General features: G+C 35.2%; 1 protein-coding gene and 1 pseudogene across 6 annotated transcripts; one reads left to right on the forward strand and one right to left on the reverse strand.

Moving 5' to 3' along the window:
- The first annotated feature begins 944 nt into the window (after window positions 1–944).
- LOC122309109 lies at window positions 945–4621 on the forward strand (annotated as a pseudogene).
- A 466-nt stretch (window positions 4622–5087) lies between these two features.
- On the reverse strand, window positions 5088–19826 carry LOC122309068 (serine/threonine-protein kinase BLUS1). Of its 6 annotated transcripts, none has more exons than XM_043122442.1 (22): window positions 19655–19824; window positions 19180–19449; window positions 18344–18598; window positions 17229–17353; window positions 16869–16913; window positions 16668–16749; window positions 16503–16571; window positions 16252–16422; window positions 16095–16160; window positions 14097–14165; window positions 13874–13996; window positions 13647–13717; window positions 13194–13430; window positions 12129–12241; window positions 11899–11993; window positions 11791–11832; window positions 9929–10075; window positions 9806–9854; window positions 9652–9713; window positions 5655–5716; window positions 5514–5565; window positions 5088–5448 (listed from the first exon to the last, which is right to left on the reverse strand). In XM_043122442.1, exons 2-22 carry the CDS (start codon window positions 19336–19338, stop codon window positions 5443–5445), a joined length of 2100 nt encoding a protein of 699 aa, XP_042978376.1. In that variant the 5' UTR covers window positions 19339–19449; window positions 19655–19824; the 3' UTR covers window positions 5088–5442. The 6 variants fall into 6 exon arrangements, 5 of the variants coding, with proteins under 5 accessions (XP_042978376.1, XP_042978370.1, XP_042978383.1 ...); XM_043122436.1 differs by having other exon boundaries at window positions 19633–19824; XM_043122449.1 differs by having other exon boundaries at window positions 13874–13990; window positions 19180–19826.
- Window positions 19827–22149: the final 2323 nt, after the last annotated feature.

Here is a 22149-nt window from a genome sequence, read left to right on the forward strand (position 1 = left end):
ATTACTGTAGCAAATAGTTAAATAAAAATCATGTACAACATCCATTGGAGCGGCCAAATTTCTTTATATTTTATAAGAAATTATATTTTACTCTAGTACTGCATGGGATGCTCCACCGAAGACTCTGAAGAAGTTGATTGATATGAGGTAAGTTGATATAAAAATTGAAAATTAAATAAAATATTATTAAAATATTATTTTTTTAATAATATTATTATTTTTAAATTTAAAAATTTTAAATTATTTATTATATTTTATATAGAAATTTAAAAAAGTGATAATAATTTGATGAGAAGAGATGAGTTGTAATGAAAACCCCCTCGGCCACGTTATGGCAATCCCCAAGTGAGATCGTACCGAATGCTATCTTTTATGGTGGTTATTTTCATGAAATATGAATTTGAACCATTTTCATGGTATCATTCAAGTCATTTTTAAATTGTATTTCATTAATGCACCTGCCTGATCCTTTTCTATTTTTCCTTTTAGTTTAATGAAATGATTTCTCATGAAAAAAAGATATATGGGCATGGGCATGGGCATGATAAAAGGATATTGGTGGCAGGATAAGGTATGAGTTGTAGTGCTGTGCTACTCTTCCGTAGATGAGCTAGCTGTATCTTTTGTTCCAATCTCTATAATTTTAGAAAAATTTTATGTGCAGTCATTTTTGTAGATTTTTTTGTGTACTCCAGTGATATGATTGGTTGTGTATTAAAAAAAATTAATCCAGCCAATCATATCAGTAGAGTGTGCAAAGAGTACGTAAAAATAACTGTACGTAGCATTACTCATAATTTTAATATCATTAAAGTGCATGCAGTTGATACTACGTACGTACGTAAGCACATGATTTCTTCTATTTACTTTCCAAAAATAGAAAAGAAAAAGCTAGCACATGGGAATTCTATCATATGTAGAACTCATTGTCCCTTTCCCATGCTTCCCATTTATGGCACTCTTCCCTATACAACCATTCCCCAAGATCATGAGCTAGCACAATTTCTCATTATTCAAAAGGGTATCTCAATTGTCTTAATTTGCACTAAGAAAAGTATGTCTAATATTCAAGCCTCAGCAGCTGATGATTTACCCCAAAATGACAAACCAGATCATGCTATTAGGCGGACTGCAGAATTTCATCCAAGCATATGGGGAGATCTGTTCATCAACTACACTTGCGATGACGAGGTATTATTATTTATTGTGGCCGAAAGTAATTCATGAGATTAATTTGATATAGCATGCAGGGAATACATGCTTGTAAAGTTGGCGCAGTTGAAGAACTTGTTGCAGAAGTGAGAAGGGAGCTGATAATAGCCAGCTCCGCAGGTACTCAATCTCCACAACATGAAGTAATGAACTTGATTAATGCACTACAGCGTCTAGGAGTGGCATACCACTTTGAAGGAGAGATTCAAGAAGCACTTGAACATATATATGCTACCCTGCATCTTCATGGAGACGCTGATGATGATGATCTTTACAATCTCGCCCTTCGTTTTCGACTGCTCCGTCAACAAGGATTTCGTGTTTCATGTGGTATGCTAGCTTCTGTGGATGTTATTATAAGTCTATTACTGTATTATATATTAATGTATGGCCACAAGCTAGGGATATATATATATATATATATATATATATATATTTGTGATTGATGCTAGTAGAATGGTGTTTAGGTAAAGAAAGATAACAAGAACAATTCTGGCCTGATTTTATTTTTTAAGGAGGTTGTGGCCTGAAAATTTGAGAAGGGGAGACTTTAGATCCCTAAGAACCATCTAGAGAGAACTACTCTGAAAGAGTCCATGCAATGAACCATGAGAGTACATCATGATTTACTGAACCAAATACATGAACCATGAACATACATGCATCTAGGGAACATGATAAAGTTTTTCTAGGATTTTTTAAATAAGTAATTTCCAGCTATATATACATGTGGTATCTTTAATTCAATATAATTTATTGATTCTAATTTGCTTCATTTTTTATATATGTTTAAGCTGATGTGTTTAACAAGTTTAAAGGCGATAAGAAAGGTCAATTCAAGACAAGCATGATCAACACCAACATTCCAGGCATGCTAGCCTTTTACGAAGCAGCACATCTTAGGGTTCATGGAGAGGACATCCTTGATGAGGCACTTGCTTTCACCACCTCTCAACTTGAGCCCATAGCATCATGCCCTTTAAATTGTAATAGTCCATTATTAGCAGCACAGATAACTCGTGCCCTGAAGCAGCCCCTGCACAAGGGCATTCCGAGGCTTGAGGCAAGGCATTACATTTCTATCTACCAAGATCATGACCCTTCACATAACACAACTCTTCTGAAGCTTGCAGTATTAGATTTCGAGTTAGTGCAGTCATTGCACAGACAAGAACTTAGTCATATCTCTAGGTAATTATAGTACTAATTAATCATCAAATCGTTTAAAAATGTCAAACCTGCATGCATTAATTACTTTCTAGTTGTGTAGATTAATAAATTTATAATTTTAATAATGTATTTGAATGGTAGGTGGTGGAAACTGTTGGATTTTTCAACGAAGCTTCCTTTTGCAAGAGACAGAGTTGTGGAGTGCTTCTTTTGTGTAGTGGCAGTGTATTTTGAGCCCCAGTACTCATTTGCAAGAAAAATACTAACAAAAGTTATTGCCATGACATCCACCATTGATGATATTTATGATGCATATGGCACACTTGAAGAACTCCAGATCTTTACAGAAGCAATTGAGAGGTTAGTACACTGAATCTTTAAGATTTTGATGTGTATATACCGAATCTTCATGATTTAAATTCAGGTGGGCAATTAGTAGCGTAGATCAACTTCCAGAATACATGCAAATATGTTACCGGGCAGTCTTGGACATTTTCGAAGAAGTGGAACAGGAGCTGGCAAAACAAGGAAGATCATGCCTTGTACTCTATGCAAAAGAAGCTGTAAGATACAAGCATTAACTTTAATAATATTCATGCTTTCTTGGCTAGTACGTACTTATTTCTTGCATTGTGTTTACGAATGTTAATGCTTTAATGATGCATTTGATCAGATGAAAGTTTTGGTTCGAGCTTACTTCAGTGAAGCAATGTTTTTCCACGAAAAACGCATCCCAACAATGGAGGAATATATGCATGTTGCATTGGTAACCATTGCTCTCCCGATGCTCACAGCGTGTCATTTCTTGGTATGGGTCATGAAATGGTTACCAAGGAGGCCTTTAAATGGATCTTCAGCAACCCCAAGATTATCACGGCTTCATCAGTAATTGCTAGGCTCACGGATGACATGAGGTCACACAAAGTATGCAACCAATTAATCATTCTGCACAATCTAATTTCAAGTTGTAAACAGTTACAAGTTTTTATCGTTTTTTTTTTTTTACCAATATGAAAACTATATTTCTAGTTTGAGCAAGAGGGGCCATGTTGCCTCCTCCGTTGAATGCTACATGAAGCAATATGGTGTCTCAGAAGAAGTGGCGCTCGAAGAATTCGGCAGGCAAATTACAGATACATGGAAAGACATCAATGAGGAGTGCACAAGGCCAATTGCTATGCCAATGCCTCTCCTTATGCGCGTTCTTAATCTTGCACGAGCTGTAGATGTCGTTTACAAGAACGAGGATGGATATACCAATGTTGGGAAAGATGTTGCTATATTGCTTAGAGATCCATTGCCAAAATGATCAGTCTTGAGATGATCATCGTTTTCTTATATATGTATGTTGAACTTAATTGAGGATGATGAAGAAGGGGTATTTAATATTCTATTTGTTTATCTATGAAAGATGCAGAAATAAGTATCTTGGTAGTCGTAAATTTAGACAAGATGGCTTTATTTGCCTTCGTGAAGTGCAAATCATGTACATATATATGAAATGGATTCCGAATCTGATTCTTATGGTTTCAAGAGGAAAGAGTAGCAATGAATAATTCTATTGAAATATAATTAAGTAGGAGCACATGATTTCAAATCATCCCATATTTTTTAGGTGGGAATTAAACCTTATATATATACATATACTTACATACCTAAACATGAGAAGTGCTACGGATACAAAAGAATTATATAAAAGTAAACCCACAAATCGACGTGGCTCTATTTGATCCTTTAAATCTATTTTACAATAAAACTAACCTTATACTCTGACGTACCATGATCTTAATTATTTAATTAACTTTATAATTTAGCTTTTCATGCCAAAACACATGAAGTAGTACTGCTTATTTAGAACATTCCTGATTCAAGCTAGCTGCTAGACTCAAGCCCCAATCTCTCACAATTTTCCAGCACTATTATTACTTCAACATACTAATCAACTAACTGGCAGATTATGTGACAGTACTTTCCTGTCCAGTGCTACCAACAGATTCTAATGTTTTCACTGCAGCAGATTCCAAGCTGGTAATGGCATAACTGCCGACTCTACAATGCCAGAGCCAAAGCGGAACCGGTCCCGTATCCAGAAGCATACTTTCACTGCTAACATTGTGTGTAGACATGGTTATGGATATTAAACCTAGTATATATGTGTAGTGTTGGGAGTGTGGTACTGATATATGATCACCATCTTGGTGGATGCAGTCTTTATATAGCAAGTGCTCTATTTTGGCCATGCACCTTTTCTCCTATATAATGCAGTAAAACTAAAAAATTATAGTGCAAAATGAAGTTTTTATGGGTTGTGGATTAGTTTCAGAGAAAGTATGTGGCCCCAAAAGTCAATCACCAGCACTACTTAATTTAGGGATAATGATCATAGACATGAGATCCAACTTTAAACAAATGATCATTATTTTTTTCTTCGAATTGATCAGTACTACTTAAATTTAGGGATAATGATCATATATAGCAACATGCCATTAACTCGGTTAAGCACATCATACCAAGTTAGTTGTGCTTTTAATTTTGTGTGATGTCTTTGTGGCTAAAGCATATATATCTCTTAAGGATTTGACAGTTAGAATGTACTCAGAATGGCTACTAGGGTTTAGGAAAGACAAAATGTAAGTAAAATCTAGGCACGCCTGTCAACCTTCCTGTTTATCCAATATTCTTTAATAATTCAATGGAAAAAAGGATTATCATACAGAAATAGCACCACTTGTATTTAATCATATAATATTAATAAATGAGATAGAGAAGCCAAATATATGACTGACATATAGCCCCTTTATATATTTACAACTCAAAAGCAAAACATAAAGGAACAAAATGCGAAAATCATGTACAAAGATTTATCAACAATGAATACGTGATAATTAGTTTCTCATCATCACTACCCCAAGATAACATGACCAATAATATAAACCTGTAGTAGTAAATGATACACCTCTTAGTAATTGTATCTCTGTTTGTTTCCCCTAAACTTGTCAGTATTCTTGAAATTGAAAATTTGTTATATATCCACCCGAGAGCACCAGCTAGATAATGGAATCATACCTGAAACTGACATGTTAGAATGTATACAAACTAAGGCATGTGATAAATTTATGTAATATATTAACCTGAGCATTTTCTGTTTTTAATTTTTGGAGCTCCTCTTGAGCACGTATAAGCCTACAAGTAACAAAGAAAGGATCAGGTAATGTTAGCCGTCGAGGGTGATTTAATCACTGAGTCTGCATGTGGTGCATCGATGTTAATACCTCCATTGCAACTCAGCTATTTCATGAAGCAACTCCTTCTCTCTGTCATGAGCTTCTTCAAGCTGCAATCAGATATCAAAATCCGTACAATCAAACCAAAGCACAATTTCTCATTATACGACTAGAAGCAAGAAGCACACTAATTGCATTTTCAAATCGTTAACATGAGGGATGAAGTCTGGCCATAGTCACCAAGGGCTGAATGGGACAAACCAACATGATCAAGGTGTTTAAACCAAGTACCTTCACAGCATGCAGGATCTGGCTGGGTATAAACTGATTTAGGGTTAACATATGGGCGACAATGCCCTGATGTAGGACAGCGCTTAAATTCCAAGATTAGAAGCAGATAGGTGATTTTAGCGTTTTAATTTTTAGAGTTTCGGGTTTTTTATTTTTAACAAGGATGGTTAGTATAAAGGTATAGAAGGTTAATATTTATAATGTTCCCTGAGGGGTACTGTAAAGACCAAATTGTAAGCAAATAGAAGGCAGGATTTCCACAGCAACAATTAATGCAGAGGATTTTTTGTGTGATAGAATTAGAGTTGAATGGAGTAGAAAGGTTAGAGAAAAAAGGAAAGCAATTAGGTAAGCCACATTATAGTGCAACTTCTTCCAATAACCATTTTGCTTGTTCTTCAACACCGAGGTGCTCACAAGCTATTGCGAGGTCAAGATGTAAACCTAGATTTGAGATACAGTATCATGCTTGTGAAGGAAGACATCACTAGGTTTATAGCCCACATATACAACAAATTTGATGACTTCAACAAAAAAGTATGATCTTAATTCTCCAGCTTTACGACTAAGATCCATGAGGAATCCATTAGTGAGCATATAATGATGCCTGTTATACAAGATTGTCATAGTCACAGCTCATCTTAGTAGTTGGGCCTTATCTATCGATTAAATAATCTTATCTTTATCTTGTTCATAGGGAGGGTTAGCAAAATAAAATTATGATGCTTCTGTAAGTGTTGTTGTATGTATCTATAAAGCTACAAAGTTTCTTTCGTTTTGGTACAAACTAGATGTGAGAACTTTCATAACGTTAATAATAAAGTTTCTTTGGTTTTGGTACAAAGTTTCTATCAATCATTGTGAAGAAGTACACATGGAGCCACGCCTCTTGGGTTTGTTGCTCAGGAGTGAGGGAAGGTGAGTTAAAGAAATAATTTAGGGTTTGAACCATTGCCTAGAGCATGGTTTGGGAAATTTCAAGAGAAAGCACTGGAATTTGGTATATCACGAGGTCAAACAAATCATTCGGTCTTCCATTCACTGGCTACATTCTATACTCACGTTAATAATATCATTCCGGATACAGAGATGCAAGGGAACTGAAGAATTAAAGCATTTTATGTAAATCTAATTTTATTATAAAGACATAGACAAACTTAGATATTCTATTGGCATAGTGATGGCTTGGGCTGGCTAGTGGGACTAGCCTCACTCAAAGGAAGTATACACTAGATAACTTGGAATATACAGGTTTATTATGATCCAAACCAATTTGACACTCTAATGGATCCAAATCTGAATTTGATAGTTGGTCATGGAGAGCTTATAAATGATCCAAGAAAGTATAGAGATGTGCAGAAAAGTCAACTTAGCTGTCTATTACAAGACTTGATATCTCCTTTGTGGTCAATGTGACTAGCCAATCTCTGGAAACACATAGGGTACCACTGTGGATTGTAATACAACTTCTTCTAAAGCATTTGGAAAGATCTTCACAACATGTATTGTTATCACTTGCCAATTTAAGGGTGCACAAATACAGACTGTGCTGGTTTGTCTTTAAATAGAATATCATTGGATCAATGCCATAATATATGTGTGTGTGTGTTCTCCAACTAGAGGGAAAGTGGTCAAATAATTTTATTTAAGATAAAGCTTGCAGTATTGGAGTCATAAGATTTGATGATTAGAGGGTCTCATGTATAGCTTGTTGATAGGGTCATCTTGGGGATTTTCAATCTCACAATGCCATAACAATCCTCCTAGAAAACCAACAGGTCTAGGCTAGGTTGGCAGTGCAAAAGACTATTATCAATCATTTCAATTGAAAACATATAATCTTTTTTTGATGAATAATTGAAAACATCTAATCTATTAGATGTTGTCTAGCGTTAATGGCTAGCATAATAATCTCTTGAAGTATAACAAATACCACATTTCATAGGGAAGCCATCAAATTAGTATTCTCAACTTATTGTTGAACTAGTCATTTTCAAGTGTAACAAGAGCGACTTCTCTGGCTGTCGATGTTAAGTATTATACTAAAATAGAAAACAGGATTTTAAGAACCTACTCTGATGCATGTGTCATCACATAAAAATATCTTCATTTCATTAAGTTCTTCTCTACTTATTATTGATCCAAATATTCTTTAAATAAAGAACTAAGAAAAACCAAAGTACCACCCCTATTCTTAGACACACCTCCAAATTATGACTTGTAATAATCACTTACCTCTCAAAACCAAATTTTTGTTATAAGCTGGTCCCTGAGTAAGATTGGAGCATTAAATTGGATGAGATTACCCTCCTTCATAAATTTTGGGGACACCACAACGTTCTTTTTCAACAGTCTTCTCTTTGGACAGCTTCCATAGACTTCAAGAATATTTGGATAAATGATAAGTAAAAACGGGTAAGATCATGGTGGCTCACCAATTTCTTTTCTTATTTTTTTCATTCTTCATAGTAGAAGCAGATTATGTTATTTCTATCCTAAATAAGGGTAAGATCATCATTTTACCCTTCAATCTAACTTGGGGGCAACTCATGAATAAAAGGTTCAATTTAGGGGTAAGTTGTCAGGAGTCATAGTTTAGAGGTGTAATTACGATTAAGTGGTAGTTCTGATTGCTTTTTGTAATTTCCCTTAAATAAAATCAAAAGGACTCATAAGAGTAGAGAAATAGAGCAAAATACTTAAAGAGTCTTAAAGTTATTAAAAGAATTTAAATGCGACAAGAAATAGAGCCCAACAAAGAAACAAATCTCAAAGCTACTGTTTTAAAAGATCAACTCTTGGCTTAACAAGAGTAGATTTGGAGTTTCTTTTCTTTCTAGCTATTTTTCTTTTATAAAAGAACAGAGAATTCCCATTACGTGGGGAGTTGCCAGGAATTATAGCTCAAAGATAAAAATTGAAGAAAAGTTCCATTTATTGAAACTGGGGAGAAAGAGGGACGTCTCTGCATATAGTTTGGAAGCTAAGAGGCTCTCTTTACATACTACTAAGAGGGTATAATGGTATCCATTTTCTTTGGATGTGTATTCAGCTAGAATACAGCCCCCTAGAATGTTGTGGATTTTTGCTTGGCGAGCTGTACTGAGTAGAACTCTGACTAAAGATAATCTCATTAAAAGGAGGATCACTCTAGTTAATTGATGTTGTATGTGTAAATGATGTGGAAAAAGAGATAATCCCTCTGACTAAATACTTGCAAGCCCACCAAAAAGTAAACTTAATATTGAACCTTCTATCCTGTATTTTTTTTTTTTTTCCTAATCTTGTCTAGATAATTTTTGCCTTCAAGTGTTTTCCCATCCATAGCATGACCTACACTCTAGTTTGATTGTGTGGAGCAAATACCAATTTGCAATTTTAACCTCATATAATGGAAATTTCAACGATGTCGTTTTAATTTTCCCTAACAACATTTAATACTAAACCAGTAGTTACCAAATACTAGTTCAAGTATTAAGTGTGCTTATCTTCAAAGAAGCTGCATTAACTCATTTTCCAGATTTGACAAGTTCTTTAACATTCTCTCATAAAATCAGTTTTGATTTGATTATGCAATTCTTAACTGACTGCAATACAAGAATATCATGAATTTCTGGATTGATGTGCTCTTGAGCAAGCATATTATAAGAATAAATATGTTATAAAGATTTGGCACTCATGCAAATTCTGAGAGTTGCTTGATGATTCTTTTGAGAGAGAAAGCAAGCAAATAAACCTATATATCATTACATACCAAAGATTTATCTGTCACGGCCATATGTGTTGGCATGCCTACTCCATCAACCACACAGTTGGCTGCAGTGTAGGGGGAAAGTAACGAAGTTAACATCATCAAATATCAGTTGATGTTCAAATGTTCAAACTGAAGGGTCATTTGTTTCCTAAACCTGTAGAGTCACCAGCAGCAACTCGCTTCATTAGGCTTAAAATATTATCCTGTTGAAAACAAGATGATAAATACACTCAAATGATAATTAAATTGTAAACTAAAACTATATGGCAAGCCATACCCTTTGAACAATATTTGACTGCAAAACAGAATGCAACACTGGGAAAAGAGAATAGGCAGCAAGATTTGGTGATGCAGCATCAGAAGGTGGTCGTGTAGGGGATGGTAGAGGTGATGGTAGAAGAATTGCAGGTTGTGGGGTAATCACCTACATAGCACATTACAAAGAGATTCATTAAAACAGTACAAACACTATTTTCTGTCTCTGGAGCATATATGTGCAAACTGCAAACTGTCAGCCAAATATATAGCTCAAAAGGCATATAGGCGACCATGGTCAACGTCCTACACCTAACTCTTCTTCGACATCCATTGAATCCCTGCTCGGGTCAACTTAACACAATTACATTTTAATGCAGATTGCAGCACTTTTATCACATAGAAATGGTGAAAAAGCTACATTTTACCAACAGCACCAATCCTCGAGTGCATAATTTGAAAGGAAGCTAGACTTGCTGAGTTAGAAACTCACCAGAGCACTATGTCTTTTAACAAAATTTGACTTATTATCACACCTGAACTTCAAAATTTGACATAAGTACTCAATCGGCATGAAAATTGTGTACCTCCTCTCCCAATAATTATAAGATGGAGGGTATGGTCAAGGTTTTGAATTGCACAAGTAGCTGGTGTTACCAGTAAAAATAAAAAAGGACAAAACAGCAACTATAGCTAGAAAAGTATCCAGCGAGAGAAAGGATAAACAATATCTAAGACAAATTCATATTAATAATCAGAAAAAGAAAAGACAAACATATTATAAAAATTGAAACCGAAGTACAGAGTAAGTATATGAGAGGAACACCTAACTTGAAGAAGTAAAAGTTCAAGAAAATCCAGAAAGCTAGAAAAGAAAAACAGTCAAGAGCAATCCTCCAATGGAAAAGGGTTTAAAGAGGAAAGCCTTGAGTTCCACCTCCGTCCTCTAAAAAGTCTTCAAAACTTCAATCACATGTTCTTTCCAAAGACATCACATTAAACAATCAAGATCAAATTCCACAAGATTTCACTTTGAAGACTCTCAAAGTAACCTTTCCAACACAAAGAAATCCACCATTCATCATATAATGACTGGACATATCCCAAAAAGACCAAAACCAGAGTTCTTAAGGGCATTAGCTAACTTATAAAAAATAAAAGGGGATCAACAGATTCCTCACCCTCTCCTTATACATACAGCACCAATCAACCCTATGCTCTGGCATTTTCTTGGATTATCCAACTAAGTATTTCTCATAAATGAGCTTATTTGAGAAGGTGCATCAAGCACCAATACCAGATTGAACCCATGACATCACCCTCCAAATTGTATGTAAGGGGAAATAAGGTGTCATTTATTCCAAGGAACACTTTACATACGCATTAGTATGAAAGAGGTAACTTTCTATTGTTCTTCATTCCACAGGACATGTTGATAAGGCTAAAGATGCTCTAAGTAAAGAAATATAATATTGGAGGGAGTCTTTATAATGTAAAGAAATTAGTGAGCAGTAGCAATACAAGGTACCTGCAATGCAACTCTTAAGGGTAGAAACAGCCAGAAGCCAATGATAGAAGTCAAGGAATACAAGTACATAGAAGCAATTGCTCAATCAAAGAAATAAGCAATTGACAAGAATGTCGATGAGGGAACAACAAATGTACATTGGGCAGTTTTATACATGAATGATTTATGTGCCTTTTTCTTGTTTTGGTGAATAGTTGTTCATGCAACACCACCAAAACATTACAAAGACAACCAAGGAAAGCGCTAGGGTTTTAGCTCAAGATCAAAAGGGTGGAGTGGGGGAGGGGTAGGTCCTAGTTTAACTTGTGTGTAGAAGGGGAGGAAATCTGACCAGACCTAGGCACTGTTAAACTCACCTGCAGACTGTGACTCTTTTGCAGTGGAGGAGATGGGACCACCTGAGAGAGGGAAACATATTAGCCTTTGCAAGAAAGAGGTATCAGAGCTGGAATCATAAGAATCACCTTTTCTAAGTCAACATTTTCCGATGTAACTTTAAAACGTCCTCTCTGCTGAACAACTGGTGCCTTTGCTTTCTCGTCAAGTTCATCACTGTTTGCTGAAAGAATAATTAAATTAACTAAAAGTGCAGATATTACATTGCCAGAATATGAGAGCAAGTGATCAAAAAGCAATCACATCAATCGAATTAAAATTCAATATAAGAAAAATAGTAAGAAATTTTTAGCTCTACCTGATGATCTGGATGCTTTAGAAGAAACTTCAGAGAGCACATCATCTGCTGCCTGTGTAACTGTTGCTGCATTGAAACTTGCAGTGTTCTGGTACAGATATTGCAACTTATCGCTGAAAATACCATTATATTTAAGTGATTAACTATAGAAGGAAAAAAATGTGTGAGATATACATATAATGGGATAACTCAATGCTGTATTTACTGGAAAAGTTTACTAAAGAGGACGAAGCAGTTTTGCATCATTTCTAATGCTATTTGATGAAATTATTCTATTTGTTACTAGGGAAGGTCAAAATTAATAACAGCCATGGGCATGCCATTAGATTTTATTTCTTTCTATACACAATTTTGTTGGGATGAGTACACTGCCAAGTCAGAAAGATAGATAAGAAAACAGGAAAGTTATTAGCAGACATACACTTTTTATCTATCAGATCTGATGTTGTTACCATGCCCATTTTTATCTTGAAATTTCAGACCATAAAAGATTTAAATTTCTGAGCTTTGGGAATTTCAAAGCTAGTCCAGTTTTCATATTTGCACTGACATGGAAAATACCAATTTTTTTATTGGCAGCGGGGAACAGTGCCCCCAACTAATCCCGGGAATACATAGGCCCTTGGCAAGGAGGTAATTTAAGGGGAAAATCCCCAAGTCCAATGGCCCATAGAGGACATTTGCACCCAATGGGATTCGAACCTTGGACCTTGCAAGGAACATACCACCAAAACCAAGATCTTTACCCCTAGGGGTTTGGAAAAAATACCAAATTACGAATGAATCCATTTGCAGGACTTCATAAAGTAACCTACTTTACTCTTTATCGCTTAATGTCAGGTTATGTCTTATACTTTTAGCCATTTATTCTTCCACTGTTCTGAGGTACAATAGAATTAAATAAATAGTTGATATTGGCTCGGGAATTTCAATTAATTAGAAAGTGCAATATGATATCTTTCTCAATTAAAATCTTGGATTAACATGATAATTCAGAAACTAAAAGAAGGTGACTGTTCTGGTTATGCCAAAAGGCCCAACAATTATATAGATGTAGAGTCAAACCTCTCTCCTTTAATAGTAACTTCGGGTGAAATCATGCTGGCTGATGAATTTCCCCTTCCATAATGAAAGGAATTGGTTGTTGCCTCTGATAGTTTTCCATTGTTCTCCAGATCAGTCTTGTCAGCCACATTGCTTTCAGCATGATCATCATGACGCGGTGAGCAATTCAATGAAATGTGCAGTTCATTGCATGAACTAGCAATGCTAGAGTCATCATCAGATTTGTCGCATTTGATTCTGGAAAATAAACCAGACTAGTTTAGACTACATGGACATTATCTTAACCAAAAGTTCTTGGCCACAACATTATCTTAGAGAAGAGCAACACTTCCTAGGTAGAAGCAGTACTCTTTGTAAGTTTAGAAAATTTCTCACTGCTAAAAAGTTAAGAAACTAAGCAAGCAACATGATTGAGCAGTAATGTTGTGTAAAACAGCATTTCAGATAACATACTTGACTTCATTTGTAGTTGAGTCAACTAATGGCAGCCGCATTGGTTGATATTGCATAACACAACTATCATCCTGTAAAACATTAGGATCAAGATCACACAGAAACTTCTAAAAGTTCAAAAAAGAAAAAGTCAATTTATAAAAGTTGTTAACACAAATATAACTTCCAAAAACATAGTTGAAATGTCATACATCTCCAACTAAAGTTTAACTATAGTTGATACATACCATGCCCACAACTTGGCAAGAGTTTTGGAACTGCGATTGCTTTTCAACCACATCTAATGCAGACAGAGAATTTAAGCTCCCTCCTTGATTGGCATCAGTTATAGGGTCATCAACGTCCTGAATCTGACATAATGAGAACCATATTCGTTTGTTCAGTAGATTTTGCGGAACTTTAAGACATTTCATGATTATGTCTCCAAAGAAAAAAGACAGACAGCAGTACCAGGGAAGCCTGAGCCTTCACATCTTCAAGATTGAAGTTCCAACCACTAATCCCTCGTTTATATTCATTCTAAAAATAAAGGGAAAAAAATATAGAAAGCTAGTTACTTCTAGTATAAAAAGATGGTACCAGCATCAAAACATAAAAACCTTGCTCTGAAGTCTAAGATGTCCATATACCGACACTGATACAATCTGGTCATTATACAGATGCAGTGAACACATAAAAGAAACTGGATACTCATCCACAGAGTGAATATATACAAGTCATTGCTAGTGACAAACAAACAGTAAAATAGAAAGGTTTTATTTGATATCGATATATTAGCCTCTTTTCTTCACATGAATGTCATCCCTACACTTTTTGTTAAAAGTCTAAACATCAGGTTCATCACCATTGAGGGGTCACATGCATGCATGAGAACAAGGAAAAGAGGATGATGCTAACCCTTGGAAGATTAGTTCAACTTTGGGCTTTTCTAATTTCCATCCATCAATAGCAAATAATATATAGAGGGAGACCCAGAAATTTAAGTTCCACAAGATTTGGATAACTTAAATTGGCTTCAATTAAAAGATTGTGCAATAAGTGTGTGAAAATCAAACTTTTTGTGAATAATCTGTTAAAAGCATTAATCTATGTGTAAATTAGCGGAAATTAAGTAAAATGGTTATACAGCAGAGAAAGCTAAAACATTAGACACGCATAAATTTGTGTCATATACATCATATATAAATGTATGTACATATATTCCCTTGTCATCCTTTCATTCCACCTATGCATATGATAGATCTTAGCTTTTCAAATTCCCCCATTTCTTACTGGGAATCCGGCCATTCTTTGGATGATTGTAATTACACAAGGCCTTACAATTTCTATCAATGGTCTAACACATACATATGTATATACACTCCTAATTAGGTCGTACTTTAGACTTAAATTTTCTTTGGATATTTAGCTTGACGTCTTGCTCCCCCAGTGCCTCTAAAATATATAAAACCAATAAAAAATATAGACGCATCAAGCATCATTCATGTTATCTTTTGTCAGTAGCAGTATGAATAATTTCACACACCTATTAGTAAATACTAAACATCATTACCTATAAGTATGTGGTAAGTTTGAGAAATTATTATGACTGTAAAGAGAGAAAGGCCAGAGAAAAAGGCATCACGCTGCATTTGACAAGAATGGGTGATAAGAGAGACCCAGTTTAAGATTGTCACATGGATATTGCTACCATTTGAAGCATATATTGATAAACTCCAGATGAAAGACTAACAAGACCAAAAACATACCCCAGCAAAATGATCCTAGGCTGATGGAAAATTTTGCCTGAAAATATAATTTTTTGCCTCAAACAGAAGAAGCACCACAAAGCACAAATGCTCAATTCTTTTGATCTTTGTATGCTCAGATGTCTGCTTTTTGGTGCAACCATATCTCTTCATATCTTAGATTTTGTTGACTGCTTAAATTTGGAATTAATCTTTAGGAAAACATGTCATATACATGCTGTTTACGGTAGGCTTCTCCTCTTTCTGGAAATGGTTCTTCACTTATGATAACAAAATCAAGGGTTTTGAAATAGTATCTTGAAGGAAACAAAGATAATGAAAACTCTGATGATGATTACAGGTAAGTTGATTCAGGTGATGACTGGCAAGAGGCATGAAATTTTCATGAAGGCAGCAACTGCAACTCTAGAAAGCATTCGTCAAATGCATTGATCATTTTGGCCTACATTTTCTAGCAATTTCCTGGCAACCAATGCACACTTAATAATTTTCCCAGATTGTGGTTGAAATACAATCAGTCCAAATGTTTCCATAGGGATTAAACATTTTCCCAGATGAATAAATATTAATTTCTTTAAAACAGTAACCAGATGACTCCTAGTCATGTAAACTGATCAAATCAATCTACCTATTGATTACATACCTCAAAAAATATAATATAACACAATTTACTGTATTTATTTAAAAGAAGAATTCCAACCTGTGAAATTTCCTCCTTCTGTCCATCTGGCATTTTCTTTTGTGCGAGCATGTCTTCCTCCTTTCTCTGTAATGGAAAAAGGATGTTGCTAGGTACAGATTAAAATAGCATAGAAAGGTTTTGGCCATTGTCAAATTATCAAAAATGGTAACCTGACCTTTAATGCCTTAATCCGGTCTCCAAGAACAGGCAGGCCCTCCAAAAGTGTCCGTGCAATATAATCATTCGAACGAGCTTTCTTGAAGAAGGAATGCCTCAACAACTTCTTTGCAGAAGGTCGTTTTGAAGGATCCTTTACCAAGCAACTAGCAATCATCTGCTTAAATGACTAAAGACAAAGAAGAAGACCAAAAACTGTTTACTTCAACATAACCTAAAACTGAATTTACCAAGTTGTTGACATCATACCTTTGAAAATTTCCTATCCCTTTCATAATCAAGGCCAGGGGGTGCATTTTGCAAGGTCATAAGCAGTACCTGGCAACAGTAAACTTACTTTAGATAGGTTCAACGAGCTCCTGGGTGTTCCTGAGAATATGCTGATAAAAGCATGTCACATTTTAATCTATGCACCTTCATTGGGGGATATTTTGAGAAAGGAGCATGACCATGGGCAAGCTCCAATGCAGTTATACCAAAAGACCAGATATCGGCCCTGCAGGAAAAAATATGAAAACAAAAAGAGCAAACATAACTGTCCTATGAATGGAAGGGAGGCAATGGATCAAAAAACAGAGTAAACATTTTAGGAAAACAGTGGAAACTTGGACTGACTTGAAGTCATAACCATGTAGTTGCTCCATAACTTCAGGCGCCATCCTACAAAACAATGATTTGAAATCCTTGATTCTTGAGTTACGTAACAAGAAGCAACAAGTCAATGAACCAAGGAGCCTCATGCTTTTTAAGCATTTGGAAATTGGTTCAGCTTCTAATTTAGCTGAAATTTTTCTATCATTTCAAAACGTTAGTAAGTGCAATAGAGAAGGTACTTCTATTTTTTTTCTAAATGGAGAAGGTACTTCTATTTCTTGTGCGAGCTAAGTGTACACTATTGCCCTAGATAATATCTTGCAGAAGATCATGACTTGGAAGTTGGAAAATGACTATATGCAGATGGTAATAACAAAATACCAGCAAGGTGTTCCAACAAATGTATTCCTCACGCGTTGCCTATCACCTGAATCAAACAGGCAGGCAGAAACACCAAAATCTCCCAACTTGATTGCACCACGTGCATCAATGAGAATATTCCCAGCCTATGAAAATATATATAAGATAGTAATGAGCAAAGAACTAGATAAAAAACAATCATGGTAAGTGTAGAAACAATTAGAATAAACACGTTATTAATATAGAACTAACTTTGATCCAGCAGGAATGAATTAAAGTAGCACTATGCAATATAAAAAATGTCACTACTCTCTGTGTGGGCTCAAGAATGTGATAGTCTGTCAACTTTCACATCTCTTAAATCACCATTAGTGCACTTTTTAGCCTTATCATGCTATATATACAATCTGAACTTCTTGGACCACATCTATGAATGGTATTTGTGTTTATCACCGCTATGTTACCATTGCCTTGCATTCTAAGCTAGCCAGGATTGACAATTCTCCAGGGAAAGCTACATATTTGACTACCCTAGAAGTAAACTTTTAGCATTCAAGGGTCCACACTCAATATATTTGAACTTTATAAAGAAAATAACAGGCATCAGGAAAAATCAAACTGTCAAACATAGCGTACACTACAGTAGGGCTGGTTGGAGTGACAAAAACCCTGTCTATTCCCCATCCCATATTGGTATGTACAGGAGCACCCCAAACCTGCCTCGTACTTTGGTTAAGGGGTACCAGGCACACTCCAGTAAAAGTGGACAACAGAGTTACCTGGTTAGAGCAGCCTGCTGCCATTCTTATAAATGAGAAGTTGGATGTCAATTAAAGTCAAAATGAGCAGATGTAAATAAAAGATGGTTCAAGAATGTGCATTGAGGATCAATGCACCTGTAGTAAGTCCCCATTCAAGGAACCAATAGTACTCAAGTGAAGGCTAGATAGAAAACTATGAGTAAGAGATCGCGTCAGCAAAAACGTTATTAATTAGTTCAAAACAATGAACAAGGAAACAACGGTTGAGCTTCCGGACAATAAAGTCTTACGAACATTTCCATGCATGCAAAACTAGCCAAAGTTCCCTGCCCAATACGTGATATAAATGAAATGGGATGAAGTATCAATACTCACTTTGACATCTCGATGTATGTGCCCATGATGATGTAGATAATCTAAACCCTTCAACACTTCACGTAGTATCGTTGCTATAACTACCTCTTCAAAACCATCAGGATATGCAGCCTTCAGTATGTGAAGACAAGATCCCCCAGCCATGAACGGCATGACAACCCACAAGTTATGGTCACTGACAAAGGAACAGTGTGATTTAAGGACATTAGGATGATCAACCAAGACCATTGTTTGCGCTTCCCGAGAAATGCTATTCTGCGGAAGGGATGAAAGAATATATCAAAACAATTATCGAGAATCGCATCCATAATTAGGATTGAGAAAAACAAAAAGGAACCGTGCAAACTTCAATCCAAAACATGTCATACAAACTGCATTCATTCTAGAAAGGTTCCATTGAAATTAAGAGGAAAGTTTAGTGAAAGAAATCTGAGAAAAACGCTTAGACTGATAAAAATGGCAGATGCAGGACCATCTGGAGACTAAAAGATTTCTCCCGCAGATATTAATTCAATCTGTGCAATATAATTAGTTCCGACATGGGAATAGCATGATCAGATCAGCATCTCCCAATTTCAGTCCTCTCCTATACATTCAAAAGTTGGACAATATTCCGTAACAACACATAATTGTGATATTGTGAAAATTGCCGAAGCAAATGCTGAAACTTATATCGACCAATTTTGGCAATCAAGCACCTTTCTGAATATCGTCACTAGATATTATTGAGGTAGAAAGTTTTCACAAAATGATCATTGATAATTAAAAAAAAAAAACTCAGACACATAGATACATTGGTCGCTAATTCAACACCGAACGAGGAAATAGGAAGATACCAGATCGCAATTGCCACGTTCGAAATCGAGTATTTTGATAGCGACGATCGCATCGAAGGGCTTACAGAGAGCGCGGTGCACAGAAGCGCTCACACCCTGGCCGACCTCCTCAAAAAGCGTATAATGCTCGGGTCCAATCGGATACTTCTTCTTCTCCATCTTCCTTCTTCTTTCTTCTGTTTCTTTTTTTTTTTTTTAATCTTTATTCAATCTTTCCAATCACTCTCACGAATCCATTGCAATACAAAGAAGCAAGCACAGAAGCAGCAGCTAAAAAAAGGAGTAACTTTAGAAATCCCAAATAAAAAAAAGAAAGCAAAAATAAGGTAAATGGAATGAACGGCGGAAAGCAAAAGGAAGGGGAAAGAAGAAGATTAGGAAGGTTCATTAATGGAAGGTTGAGGAGGAGTCACATGTATAAGGGAGATAAAAGGAAATTAACAAGCACGAAACTGAAGAAAGAGTTTTAGGAAACCAGGGCATTGATGACGATGACGACGAGATTGTCTCTCTCTCTCTTTGTCTCTCTCTAGTCTCCCCCCGGCTTTCTCGTGAGAGAGAGAGAGAGAGAGAGAGAGAGAGAGCGAAGCTATCGGATCGCCCCTCCAATAAACGTTTGTAATCCAGGGAGCCCGCCACTTGTTCTTGAGCTCTGATGTTTCCGTTTTAGCAACAAACTCTCACGTGACCCCAACGCGACCTCCAGTTTTCTCTCTCTCTCTCTCTAATCTTAAGAAATAAGAAATTCTATTGTAATTTATACGAGAAACGGTCTTATTTTTTGTCTTAAATTTTATCATTTTTTTTATATCTATCCATATATTTTAAGTAAAAGTAATATTCTTTTTTATTATTATCTTCTCATTATCTTATAATACGATATTAAATAATTAAAAAATATTTATTATATTTTATTTGTGAGCATATCATTTAATGTCACATCAAAAGATATTAAAGAACTAATAGTTTAATGACTTAATGGCATATGATCTAATATTTTAAATAAAAAATTTGAATTCGAAACCTCCCAACTCTTTGTATATATATATATATATAAAAGAGGAAGATGATAAATAAATTTTATTAAGTACTTTTTGTACTAAGCATTTGAATTAAAATGTTGTGATTTAAATGGAGAAGCTATATTTTAAATTAAAGAGATATTTTTAGTATGATTGATGTAAAATTTTAAACAATTAGTCCATGGGTAAAGACTAGGACCGACCATACATGCCTTTAAAATTGTAACACTTTGGATGTAAGTTATATCATTTCTTTTATGTTCATATTTTAAAAAGATTCTGATTATCAATTAGGAGTTCCGAACAGGTGTCGACATCTAGCCCACCCAGTCTCAACATTAAACGGGTAGGCCGGTGGACAGCTCTTTAAACAAAAAATAAATATATGGATGGAATCGGTATAGATCTCCACTCACTCGTGTATAAAATGTGGGTGTTAAAAAACTCCCTAAATGACACATTTTTGCACTAAAAAGTTTAGATTTCTCTCTCAGTCACCACTCTCTCTTCCCTTTCCTTTTATTCTAGCAATATTGTCCTCACCCAACACCCCTCCTCCTCTTCCCCTATTCTTCTTCATCCCCTCCTCGGGTCCTCCTCTCTCTCTTTTTTTTTTTAAAAAATTCTCCATAAAATACGACTTTGTCTCCCGCGGGTCTTTGTTTTTCTCATGGCGTGACTATAGGTCTGCTACGAAACCCATGACTATATCTTTTGTGGTCGACATGGTGGGGTTTTTGTCTCTACCTCACTATATGTCACCCTCTCGGTTTCTATCTTTGGTCAAGTAGCCTATGGGTCAGCTCACCCACCCATCCAATCAGTAAGGCCACCCGCCTACATAAGACGAGGATGTGTAGCAAGATAAAAAGAAGCCTCCCATCCAGACGAGTGTAGGGATCGAGATGGCCCACTACGCGCACGCATAGGACAGGTTGCAGGCCTAATATAAACATATTCTCTATTACTATATTCTCATATTTTAACATACTTGTTTAAACACTTACGAGTTACTAGGGATGTTCCTTCTATGTTCAGAATTGGTTGCGTATTATGTAACATCAACCCACACAAACAAATATTAATGTTGGTTAATAGAACAACATATTATTCTAAAATACTATTAATGTTGGATATAAATAAAGATAGTTATGTTATTTGCAATCTTGGTGTCAACACACCACTTGTTGTGGGATCTGTTTCAACTATAAAAAAGTAAAAACTCTATTTATTAATTCATAAGGCGTGTCTCTATATTATCCACTTGGAAAATATCTCGACTAAACTTTACCATATTCAACTTTTAATACCGTTAGGTTCACATGAATTATGTTCACTAGCCTTATGATACTTCGAACTTAGCGGGCAAAGATGGGATGTCTTCTTGTCTGTTCCATTTGACATGTTTAGCCCTAGAAAATGATGGTGTGATGTGATATACTAGAAAAGGCCAAAGGACTTGGGATAGGTAAGTTACTGGAACACAACCATATGTCATGTCAACACATCATTATTTTTGTCCTTTCTCTCTTATGAAATCTAACCCAACTATTTCATAGCTTTAGATAAATTTTCAAAAATAACTGTGCTTGTATTATTTTATATTCAATCTCTTCATGATTTTTTAATTTAAAAATTTTATATTCAGTTATTTTTATATATTTTTTATATATTATATTAATATAATTAATTATATTATTTTTTAATATAAAATAATTATTTTAACTAATTATTTTAATAGAATATATAAAAATAATTATATATAGCAGAATCTATTAAATTTATTTTATAATAAAAATAAATTTATATATTATAATAAATCACATTAATTTATAAATTTATTTATATATAATATTTTGATGGATAAAATATTTGTGTACTTAAGATTTCAATATGAAATTAGGACTGTTAATAAAAGGTTATATCGGGAGAGTGAGGAGGTTCTTCA

The sequence above is a fragment of the Carya illinoinensis genome, chromosome 1 (assembly GCF_018687715.1).
Source record: "Carya illinoinensis cultivar Pawnee chromosome 1, C.illinoinensisPawnee_v1, whole genome shotgun sequence".
NCBI classification, from domain to species: domain Eukaryota; kingdom Viridiplantae; phylum Streptophyta; class Magnoliopsida; order Fagales; family Juglandaceae; genus Carya; species Carya illinoinensis.